The following is a 14,772-nucleotide window of genomic DNA, read 5'->3' on the forward strand; positions in this document are numbered from 1 at the left end:
ATCAAAATACTTAAACTTGGATTTGATTTCACATATTAGTCACTTGACATTGGACAAGATTTCTGAAAATTTTATCCTCTTTTGTAAAAATAAAATAATATATGGCAGCAAGACAGCCACAAAGATGGGTGGTAGACAGGTAGATGTAACAAAAATATGAACATTCCTGTGATTGGAAAATCCTGCTTGCTCAATAAAATGTGTTGAATGTAGCGAATCAAGGGATTGCGTACAATATCTGCTTTGTGCTAGTTACCTAAGGCCACTTGAAATACAGGTTTAAATAAAAATAATTGTAATTTATAACTAATTCAAAACTGGTTCAAGTATTTAACAGGAATGACTCAACTATTTTGGCTTAATTTAGTTGGCAAAATTGACAATGGAGTCACAGTATAGGCTCCTAAGGTTGTTGATACTATATTATCATCACTTCCCAAGATGTCTTTGTAGGTGATAGCATGGTCCTTATTACAGTCTCTAAAATAAGGACATAATAACTTGTGTTGAATTAAATAAATTAGAAGAAGGAAGAGAAGAGAAAGAGAAAAAAGAGAAAGGAAGGCTGTTTGAACTCATAAGCAGGTCAGATCATATTAGCTAATAGATATTATATGATGCAAAGTATTTCAATTCAGACAAAATGGATTTCTTCCTTTCATAAGAAAATAACAAAATTTGTATTTGATAACTAAGTTACTTATTAATTCCTTTTTTTTATGCCACAAGAGGAAAAATTTTAAGAAATCCCAAATTGATTGTGGTGAATCATAAGGCTGTGCTTGGATGTTTTGTTGGTTCAACTCAACAGTTAATCATCTAGCTCACTACTGTTTTCAACGACACTTCAAGAGAGCCCTTAGCTACATCACTCCTTTCTGTCTTTGAAGACAGAGAAATAAAAACAAAACTAATTTCTGAGTTACTAAATGTCACATAACCAGAATAGAGACATAAGAATTTTGAGTTCCAAGCTTATCCCAGAAGAACACAACATCTCCAAAACATTAATTATATGTTTTTTGTGTGTGTTTTTTTTTGTATTTTTTTTTTCTGAAGCTGGAAACGGGGAGAGACAGTCAGACAGACTCCCGCATGTGCCCGACCGAGATCCAACCGTCACGCCCACCAGGGGCGACGCTCTGCCCACCAGGGGGCGATGCTCTGCTTCTCCGGGGTGTCGCTCTGCCGCGACCAGAGCCACTCTAGCGCCTGGGGCAGAGGCCAAGGAGCCATCCCCAGCGCCCGGGCCATCTTTGCTCCAATGGAGCCTTGGCTGCGGGAGGGGAAGAGAGAAACAGAGAGGAAGGGAGGGGGGGTGGAGAAGCAAATGAGCGCTTCTCCTATGTGCCCTGGCCAGGAATCAAACCCAGGTCCCCCGCATGCCAGGCCGACGCTCTACCGCTGAGCCAACCGGCCAGGGCCTAATTATATGTTTTTTATAAATAACTTTTGTCATGGTATAGTCCTGCATTTAATTAGCATATCTTTCTAACTCATTAAATTCATGTCTTATTGATCAAATTCTGCTCTAAATGTGTTGACTTTACATTGTCAAAAACTTATACAGATTTTTCAAACTCACATTGTAAAATAAAAAAAAAGCAAAATATCCACATTGGTTGAAATTCAGATGAAAGTTTAAAGTTGGAGACAAACTCATGGAAGGTGGGTTTTTCTTTTCCTCATTTTTTCACTAAGCATCATGTGTGAAATCCTGTCCAACTTCTTAAATACATACTCAAATTTAAATTCAAGAAATCAATTTAACACTCAGAAGCATAGGTTGTAATAATAAACCTATTTTCAGTGGATGCTACTGACAAAAAATATTAAAATTAAAAATATTAAAAGAAACAATCCAAATCAAAATATAAACTTCTCCTTCTCAGGTGGGAAGAAATACTTAAATTCAGGGAAGCAGGAATTGTAAGAAAAATTCCATCTTTATTCTTTCATTTTCTGTTAGAATAGAGAGAAAAAGATCAAATAAGCATAGATAGGGATTTTTTTTATACGGTGTGAGGAATAGATGCATGTAAGAAACATGAATGTCTTAGACATCAAAACATTGTGGTTTGGAGTAATTACATGTGTGTTTTGTAAATAAAAGCAATTTAAATAACTTTGAATTGTGAATTACTTAAGCCACTGGATCACTTAATTATGCCAAATATATGCTTTTTTCTGAGTAATTTTTCTTGTTTGCAAGTTTGTAATCTGGAAGAATAATCAAATCATGAAGCTGTGTCAATTGTAGACACATCAAATAATGAAATAATCTTACCATAAAAATAATACCAAATAAGTATATAAACTATACCTTAAAATTGTTTAAGAAAAATGCAAATTGAAATAGACACAACCCAAAATTTTTATGCTATCAAACCAATAAAGATAATACATAGTGCTGGTCAGGGTGAAATAATAGAAACTCACTCATTGCTGAGGAAACTTTAAATCCTTATAATTCTTTTGGAAAAAAGTTAGACTATATACATCTTTATAGAGTATTACAATTTGACATATTATTTATTCTTTAAAGTAAATTTATGGTTAAAAATCAAATATAATTTTAAAACCTTTGCATTTCGGTGTTGGATTTTTTTTTTTTAACAGAGACAGAGAGAGAGTCAGAGAGAGGGAAAGATAGGGACAGACGGGAACGGAGAGAGATGAGAAGCATCAATCATTAGTTTTTGTTGAGATACCTTAGTTGCTCATTGATTGCTTTCTCATATGTGCCTTGACCGAGTAACTCCTTGCTTGAGCCAGCGACCTTGGGTCCAAGCTAGTGAGCTTTCTGCTCAAGCCAGATGAGCCCAAGCTCAAGCTGGCGACCTCGAGGTCTTGAATCTGGGTCCTCCGCATCCCAGTTCGATGCTCTATCCACTGTGCCACCACCTGGTCAGGACTCAGTGTTGGATTATGATACAACTGTATCATAATGGTGCCAATTTAAACACAGATTATAATTAAATAAATTATAGTGTACTTTTTAAATTAAATAAAAACAGGATACAATAATGCATATATAATATTGTAAGTATGTGAAGTAAAAATCAAGAAAAGTACAGAGACAAAATAAGAGAAAAATATACTAAAATGATGGTGAGGTTTTCTTGAACAAGGGAAGAAAGGCTTAGTAAGCTGCTTTTCTTTTTAATCTTCTTTATTATCCAAAGTTTTCCCAAAGGGAAAAATATAGTAATATTTACTTTAAAAAATTAAAAATGAAATTAGAGTACACCTACCAATAAAGAGATAGGAACTGGATATGTCCCTTCTTTATATTTTTCCCTGGGGGAATTTGTGTTTTTAGCAAAACTGGGCCCAGGTTCTGTGCATTATATGTACATATTTAGGAAAAAAATGTAGGACCCTAAAGGTAAGTTGAGAAAAAATTTTATTGACCTCCAGATTTTTAAGCTATGTTTCAGGATCAACCAGCTTATTCTATTCCTTTAGGCATTGTTTCACACTATATTTCTATTGAAAAACACATTTAGATCTTTCCCTGAAGAATAAAAGTGATTATCATTCAGTTATCTCAACCATAGGAGAACAATGGCTAAAGATATTGAGCTACTTGAATGTCCACATGCATATGACTTATAATGAGTAGAGGAGTTACTGTACCCAGCCTCACCTAGTAAATGAATAAAATGAACATACTGACTTTTTATTAAAATGAAGAGTTCAACTTAGGTAAAAAGTCAAGTATGAAACTTTTCATATTATCTCATTAAAACAAAAAAAATCTCACAATGCCATAACACTCAGAAGTCTATTCAATTAACCCTATAGTCAATAACAGAAATATTAAAAAGAAGTGCTTGAGGGAGGAACGTCAAGGGCTCAAAAATTAAAATGGTCACCTGTGTGTCATATTTGGCATTATGTTCTGTTTTCCAGGATGTTTATTCATTGAATTACATACTTTATACAACATAAACCTAATCAATACAATATACAGATGATGTATTGATAATATTGAATTATACACCTAAAACCTTTATAACTTCATTAATCAATGTCACCCCAATAAATTCAAATAAAGGTAAATAAAAAAAGTTACAACTCCTAAATACCTAGTATCAGATAAAAAATATAAATAATGATATATACTTCTCACAAAAATTAGGGATATTTCAAAATGAATATGAAGCTATAAAATATCCCCTAATTTTTGTGAGCAGTATTTTTATCAGTAAGATATTATAGTCATTAATATATCTACATATATAGTATATTTTTTAATAATTGACAAGTATAGCATATCTTCATTATATGTATATTACTAAAAAATACATGTATTTCATAGTAGAATACTTTTTCTACCAATGGAAACTACATACCTAAAAGCAGTGCAAATAATGATCGAAAGGATACACAAAATATTCAACAGAAATAAAATGCCTATCAAAGCTCCTTTTTATCTAGTATTAAATAAGTGATACCCATCTGGACAAAGAATGTATGATATATGTTGCCATTTGGGTAATAATTTTATTGTTAAAGCTCTTTTCTAACTTTTCTCTGGCAATGTCAATTCAAAAAGTACATACATTTGAAAAGAAAATCATATATGGTCATGAAATGCTTAGTACTGTTGTAAAACTATTGTGTCGACATTTTACTTTGTCTTTTCAGTAAATTTTAAAATAAAAAAGCAACAGAAAAATAATAGAAGAGCAAGCAAGAGTGTCCTAACTATGTAGAGAACACGAGTCCTGCTGTCTAATTAAAGCAGGGGAAGCTTGGCCTTAAAATACTCTCTGAAACTACTCTTACTATGAAAAATTAGTGACAATGCAGGCTCTTTCATGACATTAAAATGATCAGTTACAAAGTCAGACTGGACCCATTTTCAGAAAGTTCTTAGTTGGAGGAAATTGAAGTGAAGTTATAAAAACAACAGCAGCTCCTCCAAAAAGTCTAGTCCTCCTTAATCAGATATGTGTACTTAATTTCCATTTTATTCTTAGAGATAGTCTGCCTTTGTAGCACAAACTCAGATCAGAACAAGGAGAGGGAGAAGGCTATGCTGGAAATCTAGGCAGCTTCTAAATCTCACCTTTCCAAATGGTCACTCCACATCAAGGCTGAGGAGCACTGGTGGGGTAAAGAGTTGGAGCTGGATGCATAGTTGTTTGTGTGATGCCTGATCTGTGAACAGATAGAGGGTTTCAGTGGACAGAATTATTGATTACATCTCCTTTTGTGAAATGACACTTCCTTGAAATTTTCACAGAAAGGCAAAACCAAACCGTGTACATTAGCTCACATGAACTATGATTCAGTAAATAAAGATGCTTTAGCTACTGTCTTCCTAAGACTATCTCATTCCTGCCTCCATGCTTTAACCCACACTCTGAGTCTTCCCAACCCTCCACACCAGATATGACTTGATAGCAGAGATTGTGTCTAATATGAGCTTTAACTTCCCAGAGCAGCAACACAGCACTTGTTAAATGCTGAATAAAAGCTCAGTGACTTCAAATGATTGACGCAGGTAAATTTAATTCTACCACTCTCCAGCTTTCAGTGACTTCCTGTTGCTCTTCGAATAAAGACCAGAATTCTTAACATGACCTCAAAGGACCTGTTTGATCTAGCGGCTGGCTGCAACTCCAGCTTTGTTTGAACATTTTGTACATGTTCCTTGCGTGCTTAGGTCACACTAGCCTTCTATGAACTTCGTGAGCAGTGTCATCCTCCTTCATACCTCTGGGCTTTGCGATTGAAACTTCCTCTGCCTAGAATGCAGGGGATGCAGGGTAGGTGGAGGTGGGCAAAGCGGGTAAATGGGGATGAAAGAGACTTTACTTGGGGCAACAGGCTCCTAATGCAGTGTGCAGATGACTTTTTATTGAGTTACACCTCTGAAATCTGTACCTCAAAAAATTCAAATTAAAAATAATAGTTACAGCCTGACCAGGTGGTGGCGCAGTGGATAGAGTGTTGGCTTGGGATGCTGAGGACCTAGGTTTGAAACCCCAAGGTTGCTGGCTTGAAGCCCAAAGTCACTATCTTGAGCCCAAGGTCCCAGGTATGGCCAAGGGGTCACTGTCTGGGCTAGAGCCCCCTGGTCAAGGCATGTATGAGAAAGCAATCAATGAACAACAAAGGCGTAACAACTATGAGCTGATGCTTGTCATCTCTCTGCCTTCCTGTCTGTCTGTCCCTCTCACTCTCTCTCACTATAAAAAATAAAATAATAGTTAAAAAACCAGTGTAAGGCTTAGTTTCGACCAATTGATGGCAGTTTGCTCCTGTCCGACTTCTTCCAATGGTTCCTTTACAAGCAGTGCAGGTAGGCAATAAGGCTGGGCATGCAAAGGCAGGTGGTAAGACCTTCTCTGAAAGTAAAGACTGAAAAACATACCAATTTGTATGCCTTTTGTCTGACCATTTCATTAATATACAATGTGTGTTTATTTGCACACTTAGAACTATAAGAGTACTTTGCCTTCAAAAAAAAAATCACTTCCTCAAGGAATATCCTATTGACTAAGACTTATCTCCACTATGTAATAGCCATTCTTTTCCCTTTAGGAACTCATGGTAGTTTGGAATTCATAGTTATTTGTGTGATTATTTTTTTAATATTTGTCATTATCTCTAAGCTACAAACTTCATGAGAAGAGGAACTATGCCTGGTTTTGTTTCTGCTGTGTCTCCGGTAGCTACCACAGTGTCACACAAATCAGTCATGGTCAGTATTTGTGACATAAATGACCCTGAAGCCAATCCCTCAACAGCAGTCTCCAAATATTGGCCTAAATTCATTGGCTGAAATAAAAATATTAAGAAAGGCCCTGGCCGGTTGGCTCAGTGGTAGAGCGTTGGCCTGGTATGCAAGGGACCCGGGTTCGATTCCTGGCCAGGGCACATAGGAGAAGCACCCATTTGCTTCTCCACCCCCCCTCCTTCCTCTCTGTCTCTCTCTTCCCCTCCTGCAGTCAAGGCTCCATTGGAGCAAAGATGGCCCAGGCGCTGGGGATGGCTCCTCGGCCTCTGCCCCAGGCGCTAGAGTGGCTCTGGTCATGGCAGAGCGACGCCCTGGAGAAGGAGAGCATCGCCCCCTGGTGGGCAGAGCGTCGTCCCTGGTGGGCTTGCCGGGTGGATCCCGGTCGGGCGCATGCGGGAGTCTGTCTGACTGTCTCTCCCCATTTCCAGCTTCAGAAAAATACAAAAAAAATATATATATATATATTAAGAAAAATACCTGAAAAACTTTCCTTTTTATACATGTCTCATTAATTCTAAGACATAGTAGATTGAAATTAAATTCTTACAAAAAATTGTTATAAGAAAAAGCAGAAATAAATAAAATTTATTGTTTCCTTAGTCAATCTTTTCCATTGGATTCCTAGAGTCCTTTTTTTTCTCAAAAGTTTAGTTAACATCATTTTAAACAGCATCCCCATTTCAAGTGGTAAGACATTACATAAGATATCCAGCCAGAGGCGGAAGACAAGATGGCACTGGAGTAGGCGGATGTACCAACATCCACCTCCCAGAACCAAAGTGGATTACAAACTAATTTTAAGAACTATCTTCTGGAAAAAACAACTTTGGACTAAACTAAGAGGACTCTTCAACCAAGGAACACTGAAGAAGCCACACCAAGACTGGTAGAAAAAGCTGAAACACGGAGAGGGCTGCCCAGCTCCCCGGAGCCAACAGCAGCTGGGAGAGTCTTGTGTGGCAGGAACTGAGTTTTGCAGAGAAGGGAGGGTCCTGAGCCCCAAGAACAAAGCCCCAGCTTGCAGCCCCAGAGCCTAGAAGAGGCATAAGGACAGTATTTAGCTGGATACAAGTCAGGACACTGTTTGTGAGAAAGAGTCTGATTTCTCAGACCCAGGATTCTTCTTAAAGGGACCGCACAGAACATCTCTCTCACAACAACTCAACCATGGCTCCGGGGGATGGGGAGAGAGGAGAATACCAGAGTAGCAGGAAGAGAGTGTAATCTAGGAGGCACAGGAAGAAACATTTTGGGAGACAGCCACCCTAACCCCTGGGACGAGTCACTCCCCAAATCTGAAGTGAATATTCCCCCTGGAAACAGCAATACCAGAAAAGGGAAGCAGAAGAGTAGCCAAACAAGCTCCCCCATGGCATTCAGAGCAGAGTCGCATAGAAGGAAAGAGCTTTTGGGTCTACAGTAGTGAGTGTTAGGGTCTGAGCTGCAGCACTCCCATCCACACGGCTGAGGGCTCGCTGGAGGGCAGACAGCAGAGGGACACAGAAGCACGGTTCTGCCGGCAAGGGCAGAAGCATGCTGGCCACCACTGGGCTCACGTGTGAGCTCAGTCTTGCCTGGCTGGGGAGGAGTAGGCGTGCAAAAGCGGTCAAGCCCAGCTGCTGGCAGCCTGTAATCCAGCCCGCGAGAGAAGGGCAGAAACCCTGGAAGGGGTGCAGACCTGCCCTTGAGCAAGGGCACAGGAGCACAGCCTTGCCCTGCCTGTGGAACCCAGGCTTATGGCCTGACTTGGGAGCCGGCTCCTCCCATGGGGTTGGAGCCAAAATCCCAGAACAGGTTGAGTTCCACTACTGAGCTGAGCGTGGGCATGCAGTCCTGCCTGGCCAGTGGAGCCTAGGTTAGAAGCCGTTCCACGAGCGGGCTCCTCCTACAAGGGTGGGGTGAAAGCCCAGAAACAGGCGGAGACCTGCAGCTGAGCAAAGGTTCTCACCCCAGCCCTCAGGGCCGAGCATAACGCCACCCATGGGGGCTGGGCAAAGACCAAGGCTTGTGCACCCGAGCTCGTGATCACAGCCACTCCCGTGAAGAGAAAATGCTGAGGCAGAGAAATGCCACAAAAAATGAACCAAGAGAAATCCCCAGAAAAGGACCTAAATGTATGAGATATAACCAAATTACCAGATGCAGAGTTTAAAATAATGATTGTTAGGATGCTCAAAGATATTAGAACAACAATAGATGGTCATTATGAACACCTAAATAAAGAGATAGCAAATATAAAAAAGGACATTGAAATAAAAAAAAGAATCAGTCAGAAATGTCAAATACAATATCTGAAATAAAGAACACAATGGAAGGAATTAAAAGCAGAATGGATGAAGTGGAGAATCGAATCAGCGAGTGAGAGGACACAATAAATAAAGGCACAGAAGCAGAGCAGAAAAAAGAGACTCAAAAAGTCTGAGGAAACTCTAAGAGAGCTCTGTGACAACATGAAGAGAAATAACATCCAAAAAAAAAAAAAAGAGAGAGAGAAATAACATCCGCATCATAAGGGTTCCTGAAGAAGAAGAGAAAAAACAAGGAATAGAGACTTTGTTCAAACATATCATAGCTGAAAACTTCCCTTAATTATGACAGGAAAGCATCTCACATGTTCAGGAAGCATAGAGAACTCAATTAAGGAGAAACCCAAAGAAATCAACACCAAGACACATCATAATTAAAATACCAAAGCTAAGTGATAAAGAGAAAATATAAAAAGCTGCTAGAGAAAAAAAGACTATCACCTACAAAGGAGCCACCATAAGGATGACTTCTGACTTCTCAACAGAAACATTTGAGGCCAGAAGGGAATGGCAAGAAATATTCAAAGTAATGCAAAACAAGAGCCTACAACCAAGACTACTTTATCTAGCAAGGCTATCATTTAAAATTGAAGGAGAAATAAAAAGCTTCACAGACAAAAAAACAAAACTCAAAGAAATCACTACAACCAAACCAAGGCTTCAAGAAATGCTACGGGACCTGTTGTAAACAGACCAAAGGAGAAAAAGAATATAGCAAAAGAGGAATACAGTTTTAAAGAATAAAATGGCAATAAACAATTACATATCAATAATAACCTGAAATGTAAATGGCTTAAATGATCCAATCAAAAGACATAGGGTAGCTGCGTGGATAAGAAAACAGGACCCATACATATGCTGTCTACAAGAGACACACCTTAAATCAAAAGATGAACACAGACTGAAGATAAAAGGATGGAAAAAAATATTTCACGCAAATGGAATTTTAAAAAAAAGCTGGGGTAGCAATACTTATATCAGACAAAATGGACTTGAAAACAAAGGCTATAGTTAGAGATAAAGAAGGTCACTACATAATGATAAAGGGAGCAATCCAAAAGGAAGATATAACCATTATAAATATCTACGCACCTAATATAGGAGCACCTAAATACATACAGCAGACTTTGATGGACTTAAAAGGCTAGACCAACAACAAAACTATAATAGTTGGGGATTTTAATACCCCATTAACATCATTAGATAGATCCTGAAGAAAGAAAATTAACAAAGAAACAACAGACTTAAAGGACATATTAGATCAACTCGATTTAATAGATATCTTCAGAATCTTTCACCCTAAAACAGCAGAATATACATTCTTTTCAAGCGCTCATGGTACATTCTCTAGAATAGACCACATGTTAGGGCACAAAAGCGGTCTCAACAAACTTAAGAAGATTGAAATCATAACGAGCACTTTCTCTGATCACAATGGCATGAAACTAGAAATCAACCACAAAAGAAAAACTGAAAAACACTCAAACACTCAGAAACTAAATAGCATGTTATTAAAAAACAAATGGGTTAACAATGAGATCAAAGAAGAAATTTAAAAATTCCTAGAAACAAATGATAATGAGCATACATCAACTCAAAATTTATGGAACACAGCAAAAGCAGTCCTGAGAGGGAAGTTTATAGCATTACAGGCATACCTCAAAAGCTAGAAAAAGCTCAAATAAACAACTTGACCCTACATCTAAAAGAACTAGAAGAAGAACAGCAAGTAAAGCCCAGAGCTAGTAAAAGGAAGGAAATAATAAAGATCAGAGCAGAAATAAATGACATAGAGGCTAAAGAAACAATACAGAGGATCAATGAAACCAGGAGCTGGTTCTTTGAAAAGGTAAACAAGATCGATGAACCTTTAACCAGACTCACCACAAAAAAAAGAGAGAGGACTCAAATAAATAAAATTAGAAACGAGAGTGGAGAAATAACAACTGACACAACAGAAATACAAAATATTGTAAGAAAATACTATGAAGAACTGTACGCCAAAAAACTAGACAACCTAGATGAAATGGACAAATTCCTTGAAACATATAATCTTCCAAAAATCAATCTGGAAGAATCAGAAAACCTAAACAGACCAATTACAACAAATGAGATCAAAACAGCTATCAAAAAACTCCCAAAAAAGAAAAATTCTGAGCCTGATGGCTTCACAAGTGAATTCTACCAAATATTCAAAGAAGAACTAATTTCTATCATTCTCAAGCTATTTCAAAAAATTCAAGAGGAAGGAAGACTTCCAAGCTCCTTTTATGAGGCGAGCATAATTCTGATTCCAAAACCAGGCAAAGACAACACAAAAAAAGAAAATTATAGGCCAATATCCCTGATGAATTTAGATGCAAAAGTCCTCAACAAAATATTAGCAAACTGGATCCAGCAATATATGAAAAAAATCATACACCATGATCAAGTGGGATTTATTCTTGGGAGGCAAGGCTGGTACAATATTTGCAAATCAATCAATGTGATTCATCACATAAACAAAAGAAAGGAGAAAAACCACATGATAATTTCAATAAATGCAGAAAAAGCATTTGACAAAATCTAGCACCCATTCATGATCAAAACTCTCAGCAAAGTGGAAATACAGGGAACATACCTCAACATGATAAAGGCCATCTATGACAAACCCACAGCCAATATCATACTTAATGGGCAAAAATTAAAAGCAATCCCCTTAAGATCAGGAACAAGGCAGGGGTGCCCCCTTTCACCACTCTTATTCAACATAGTTCTGGAAATCCTAGCCACTGCAATCAGAAAAGAAAAAGAAATAAAAGGCATCCAAATTGGAAAAGAAGAAGTAAAACTATCATTATTTACAGATTATATGATATTGTATATAGAAAACCCTAAAGTCACAGTAAAAAAACTACTAGACCTGATAAATGAATTCAGCAAGGTGGCAGATTATAAAATCAATACTCAGAAATCAGAGGCATTTTTATACACTAACAATGAACTGTCAGGAAGAGAAATTAAGGAATCAATCCCCTTTACTATTGCAACGAAAAAAATAAAGTACCTAGGAATAAATTTAAGCAGAGAGATTAAAGACTTGTACTTGAAAAATTATAAAACATTGATAAAAGAAATCAAGGAAGATACAAACAAGTGGAGATATATACCGTGCTCATGGTTAGGAAGAATAAACATCATTAAAATGTTTATATTGCCCAAAGCAATTTATAAATTCAATGCAATACCAATTAAAATACCAATGACTTATTTCAAAGATATAGAACACATATTGCAAAAATTTATATGGAACTAAAAGAGAACACGAATAGCTTCAGCAATCTTGAAAAGGAAGAATAAAGCAGGAGGTATCACACTTCTGGATATCAAGTTATAGTATAAGGCCATTGTACTCAAAACAGCCTGGTACTGGCATAAGAACAGGCATATAAATCAATGGAACAGAACTGAGAACCCAGAAAGAAACCCACACTTTTATCAACAACTGATATTTGACAAAGGAGATAAGAGCATACATTGGAGTAAAGACAGCCTCTTCAACAAATGGTGTTGGGAAAATTGGACAGCTACCTGCAAAAAAATGAAACTAGACTACCAACTTACACCATTCACAAAAATAAACTCAAAATGGATAAAAGACTTAAATGTAAGCCGTGAAACCATAGCATCTTAGAAGAAAACATAGGCACTAAGCTCTCTGACATCTCTCGCAGCAATATATTTGCTGACTTTTCTCCACAGGCAAGTGAAATAAAAGACAAGATAAAGAAATGGGACTATATCAAACTAAAAAGCTTCTGCACAGCTAAAGACAATAAGAACAGAATAAAAAGACAAACTACATAATAGGAGAATATATTTGACAATGCGTCTGATAAGGGGTTAATAACCAAAATTTATAAAGAACTTGTAAACCTTAATACCAGGAAGACAAATAATCCAATCCAAAAATGGGAAAAAGAAATGAATAGACACTTCTCCAAAGAGGACACACAGATGGCCAATAGGCATATGAAAAAAAGCTCAACATCACTAATTATTAGAGAAATGCAAATTAAAGCTACAATGAGGTATCACCTCACACCAGTCAGAATGGCACTCATCAACAAAACAACACAGAATAAGTGCTGGCAAGGATGTGGAGAAAAGGGAACCCTCCTGCACTGCTGGTGGGAATGCAGACTGGTGCAGCCACTGTGAAAAACAGTATGGAGATTCCTCAAGAAATTAAAAATCAAACTGCCTTTTGACCCAGCTATACCTCTGTTAGGAATATATCCCAAGAACACCATAGCACTGTTTGAAAAGAAGAAATGCACCCCCATGTTTATGGCAGCATTGTTCACAATAGCGAAGATCTGGAAACAGCCCAAGTGCCCATCAGAGGACGAGTGGATTAAAAAGTTTTGGTATATATATACTATGGAATACTACTTAGCCATAGGAAATGATGACATCGGATCTTTTACAACAACATGGATGGACCTTGATAACATTATACAAAGTGAAATAAGTAAATCAGATAAAACTAAGAACTATATGATTCCATATATAGGTGGGACATAAAAATGAGACTCAGAGACATGGACAACAGTGTTGGGGTTACAGGGTGGGGGGGAGGAGGGGAGGGGGTTGGGGGAGGGAGAGGCACAAAGAAAACCAGTTAGAAGGTGATGGAAGACAATTTTATCAATGTCATCCCATCAAAATTAATCAGAAAAAAATGTGTCTCATGGCTAATTCAGGCACTTAGAAGAATAGTATAAGGATGCTAGTTCTGCTTCTCAGGCCACATCCTGCAAAAGGGGCCCCAAGCAAATTGGTGATTTGGCTCCTCTGATTTTGCCAATTGGATTTAAAAAAAATAGGTCAGGAACGCCCTGAAATGAAACTAACAATACATGAGCATAAATTTAAAGGACTTTTAGATACTGGAGCTGATGAATCTGTTATTGCTAAGCTACATTGGCCTCCTTCCTGGCCCACTCATATAGCAGCCACAGAATTACAAGGTATAGAGCAGAGTAAATCCCCTCACAAAATTCTAGTTTTCTACATTGGGAGGATTAAAAAGGTCATTCTGGATTTTTTAAAGCCTTATGTGCTCCCTGGATGGCTAGTTAATTTGTGGGGTAGAGATGTTTTGAAAAATATGGGAGTGTTGCTTGTCAGTCCTAATGGTTTAGTCAGTACTCAGATGCTTGATCGGGGATTTTTGCCCACCAAGGGACTAGGGAAAGAACAGCGAGGAATTCTCACCCCCATAGAAGTAGCACCGAATACCAGAAGGTGTGGATTAGGATATCAAAATTTAGCATAGGGGCCTTGGTAGCTCCTGCTACCTCAATAACGCATTGTGCAGACCCAATTACTTGGAAATCAGATAATCGTGTATGGGTAGACCAGTGGCCCCTTTCTCAGGAGAAACTTAGGGCAGCTGCTCAATTGGTACAAGAGCAGCTACAGCTTGGGCACATTGAACCATCTAATAGTGCATGGAATACACTTCCATATTTTGATCTTGTTGCCTCCTGGATTATCAAGGTGCATAGGCAACCTTTACAGCTTATAGGTTTTGAGCCTCAAAATTATTGTTCCTTTTTTCAAAGGATCAAGCACAATGGCTCTGGGAAACTTCCACCAAATGGCAAATTGCTCTTGCAAATCAATGGTCAACTTTATACTGAAACTGTCAACTTAAAATCAGCTCAA

The 14,772-nt window shown here is 37.8% G+C and overlaps 1 protein-coding gene across 3 annotated transcripts in view; it reads right to left on the minus strand.

The window, feature by feature from the left end:
- The window catches only part of PTGER3 (prostaglandin E receptor 3), a 153,643-nt gene that overhangs the window by 48,035 nt on the left and 90,836 nt on the right, over positions 1 to 14,772 (minus strand). For 2 of the 3 annotated variants that reach the window (XM_066376567.1, XM_066376566.1), the window contains exon 3: positions 5,078 to 5,169. The exons of the other annotated variant lie outside the window; for it this stretch is intronic. In XM_066376567.1, coding sequence (XP_066232664.1) covers positions 5,078 to 5,169 — 92 coding nt within the window. The remainder of the gene's footprint in view (positions 1 to 5,077; positions 5,170 to 14,772) is intronic. 3 annotated transcript variants of the gene reach the window in all.

The sequence above is a fragment of the Saccopteryx leptura genome, chromosome 3, assembly GCF_036850995.1.
Source record: "Saccopteryx leptura isolate mSacLep1 chromosome 3, mSacLep1_pri_phased_curated, whole genome shotgun sequence".
NCBI lineage: Eukaryota > Metazoa > Chordata > Mammalia > Chiroptera > Emballonuridae > Saccopteryx > Saccopteryx leptura.